At 47.0% G+C, this 3,029-nt stretch overlaps 1 protein-coding gene across 1 annotated transcript; it reads right to left on the reverse strand.

Annotated features, from left to right (window-relative positions):
* Positions 1 to 233: 233 nt before the first annotated feature.
* On the reverse strand, positions 234 to 900 carry LOC6593354. Its single transcript, XM_002018784.2, has 2 exons — positions 718 to 900; positions 234 to 506 (listed from the first exon to the last, which is right to left on the reverse strand). The coding sequence occupies exons 1-2, from the start codon at positions 898 to 900 to the stop codon at positions 234 to 236; spliced, it is 456 nt and encodes a 151-aa protein (XP_002018820.2).
* Between the last annotated feature and the right edge of the window lie 2,129 nt (positions 901 to 3,029).

A 3,029-nucleotide genomic window follows, 5' to 3' on the forward strand; every position in this document is an offset into this window, starting at 1 on the left:
CCCGTATTATAATGGCTTCATTCAACGACACTTGAGCTACGGTAATTGATGGAGTAAGAGGGCTTTGGGATTCAGCACGTCGCCAAAGATTGAGTATTTGTTGTTGGAATTTTGGGACCGAAAAGCAAGTCTTTAGACAGAGGGCGCCCTACGAACAGCTTTTGGGCCGGTCATGCAATCATCTACAATCTTTAATACAACTCTTAATGTTACAATGATGCGGTAGTACATAATTAATCCTTGTACTTGGGATATATTGGAAAAATGGACTCCTCGTCCAGGTCTTGCCCGCAAAAGGAACACTGCGAAACAGTTTCCATTAGTCCCAGCAAGCAGTTCGAACAGAAGAGATGTCCACAGGTGGCTACCATTGGCGACGCATTCTTCAGGAATTTGCAGCAAAGACAACAACGGGCACCGCGAATGCTCTTCTGGGTTGGACGGCGCCTTTGGGGCGCTTCCTGGCCATCTTTCTTGCCATCGTCTTCGCCCGTCAAGTCAATTATCTGCATGGTCCCATCTAAGGCGTTAGTACCAGTAATCGATGGCATTTTCGGGTGATATTCTGGTTACAAAATTCTACAAGTTTGTTCTACAATTTCTATTGAATGGAAATTCGGTTTGATATAATTTCCGACACTAAATGCCAGTTGGGGCGTCCAAGGCCTGCTCGTTTATCGTTTATCGGCACAGGGGAAATGCAGAGCTGATCCTCACCCAATTCCTCAGGCCCTTGAAGCAGAACAGGTGTCCGCAGATGGTGGCCACTGGACCCTCGTTGGGCAGGTGCTCGTAGCATATGGGGCACAATACGGCATTGCTGCATTCCTCTGCTTCGTCGCCGCTGTCTCCCCTCAAATCAATAACTCGAATATCGCCTCTATGTCCTGCGCGAGACATTTCGGATGAAGTCCTGTCGGAGGCAGCTTCTAAATAGATACTAAATTCGGTTGGGGCTTTTTGGAAGATGATTTTCCATGTGGAATACTTTTTTACATAGATAAATGTTTTTTTTTTTGTTTTTTGTAAACTAAATCCCCCACAAATTTTTGTTAGTTTTTTCTGGATCTAGTGTGCCTTGGCATTATTTATAATTTTTCGACGAAAAATATAATACATTTTTAACAAATTTTGACATACGTAATATTCCGAAATTCCATGAAATTTTTTTGGTAAATAAATAAAAACAATTACTAAATTTTAAATTGGTTAAGCAGACTGCATGTCTAAAGGACGTTCCGGTCTTCATGAACTGATGTCCAACTCCTTGACTGAGGCTCGGGCCGGGCTTGGTCGAGCATTCGCCCCAGGCCCCAGTCCAATTGGGGCAAGGGTTACTGCTTGCCAGCTGCCACCGAGCGCAGCCTCCATCGGGTGGACAGTTTCCATGCCGCCACTTCCACTGCCATGCCGATCAGATGCAAATTTGTCTGCCTGGGCCCCGGGAACGGACGATTCAATCAACTGAAGGGCTTTTGCCTGGGCGTTGACGAGGAGATCGAAAAAATCACCGTATCGCTGTATTCGACAAGATGTGGGCCTCTCGCATGCAGATCTTTTCCAAGGATTTGGAAAGGATTTGGCCGGGCTGGCCGTCACCGCCGAGGGCCATATTGGGACCGTCGATAGTGTCTCGCCCACCGTCTTTGTTATATCCGAGGAAGGTACGCTGGTTTGATTGCAGTGACTATGTGCGTACACCCCTCGGACATAGCCATACGAGACAATGTTTTCTACCTTTGCGATATGAAGGGCCATGTCGTGGCCGTTTTCCAAGACGATGGCACATTCCTATATCGCATTGGCAACGAGAAGGTCTCCGGCTAGCCTCCAATGCTGGGGATTCGCATGGAAATCGCTTCCATGTGACTTGCTATGAAGGCTATGGTGTCCTCCTTCACGTTGCTGCGGCCTGAAGATTACATCCGAAGGTTATGTGGTCCCTCGGGCCAAGAACAACCATCAAGTTCTTGTGAAGGATCCGCCGTGTGTCCAGTGATTCTAAGATGACTCTTCAATCCCGGGTTTTGTGTCTGTCCCCCATTTGCAATGGCCTGGTGGATGCCAAGACACGATGAGCGGCAAATTAGACGTGAATTGGGAGTCGATGGGCAGGCATCAGGCTGGACAATTGCTGCTTAAACACCGCCGATCAAAGGAATAGACCAAATGCATTTTCTACACAAAATTTTGAATGAATTTGGAAAAAATATAATTTTGTAATTTTCAAAATTCCTTTCTTTAAAAAAAAAATTAAAAATTTTGAGTTGTAAGACAAAGGGTATTTATTTTGGAATGTTTTGTTTGGTTTGGGAACCAAAGTTGATGAATGGAATAGACTCTAGTGCTGGAAATTAATATAAATGACAAAGTTTTTCGGCATCTTTATATTAGGAGGCGGTGGAGAATCGCTGGATGTGCCTGGTGGATGCTCTGCTCTCCCGCAATTGGCCTTAAATTGCACCGATTAGAGTCACAAACTTCTTAAGGAAATGTACTTGCACTTTCTTCATCCTTGTGGCGATTTGCATTCCCCTGCAGCAGGCCTTATGGCGATATAGTGAGAGCAAGCCCGATGTGGATGCGAGAGCAAGCGCGAAGTGGATCGTGGGAGCAAGCACGAAGTGGATCGTGGGAGCAAGCACGAAGTGGATCGTGGGAGCAAGCGCGAAGTGGATCGTGGGAGCAAGCACGAAGTGGATCGTGGGAGCAAGCACGAAGTGGACGCTAATTGCCAGCCCGAATTGGGCTGCCCGATGCGGACTGTGCGAGCCAGCACGAAGTGGATCATAAGAGCAAGCCCAAGGTAGATCGTAAGAGTAAGAGCGAGCCCGCTCTCAGAGAGCGATTGCAAGGCGCTGTAAATGGTGGTGCTAACAGGGATCGCTAACAGACTGTTAACCGAGATCCGTAACAGACTACCAGCGCTTTTGCCCTGTTACAGCTGTTGTTGCCCTGAACAGAATCCACCCCGCATAAAAAACAAGGATTTTCGGTTGCAATATTGTAGGGTGGCGGTGACGGGTGGG

The sequence above is a fragment of the Drosophila persimilis genome, unplaced genomic scaffold (genome assembly GCF_003286085.1).
Source record: "Drosophila persimilis strain 14011-0111.01,24,50 unplaced genomic scaffold, DperRS2 tig00000124-arrow-pilon, whole genome shotgun sequence".
NCBI classification, from domain to species: domain Eukaryota; kingdom Metazoa; phylum Arthropoda; class Insecta; order Diptera; family Drosophilidae; genus Drosophila; species Drosophila persimilis.

Bases quoted from the DNA above. Each gene is read 5' to 3' on its own strand.
- LOC6593354 (XM_002018784.2), bottom strand. From the start codon at position 900: ATGTCTCGCGCAGGACATAGAGGCGATATTCGAGTTATTGATTTGAGG. The intron at 507-717 runs GTGAGGATCAGC...GGGACCATGCAG, and splicing joins TCAAGGGCCTGAGGAATTGG to ATAATTGACTTGACGGGCGA.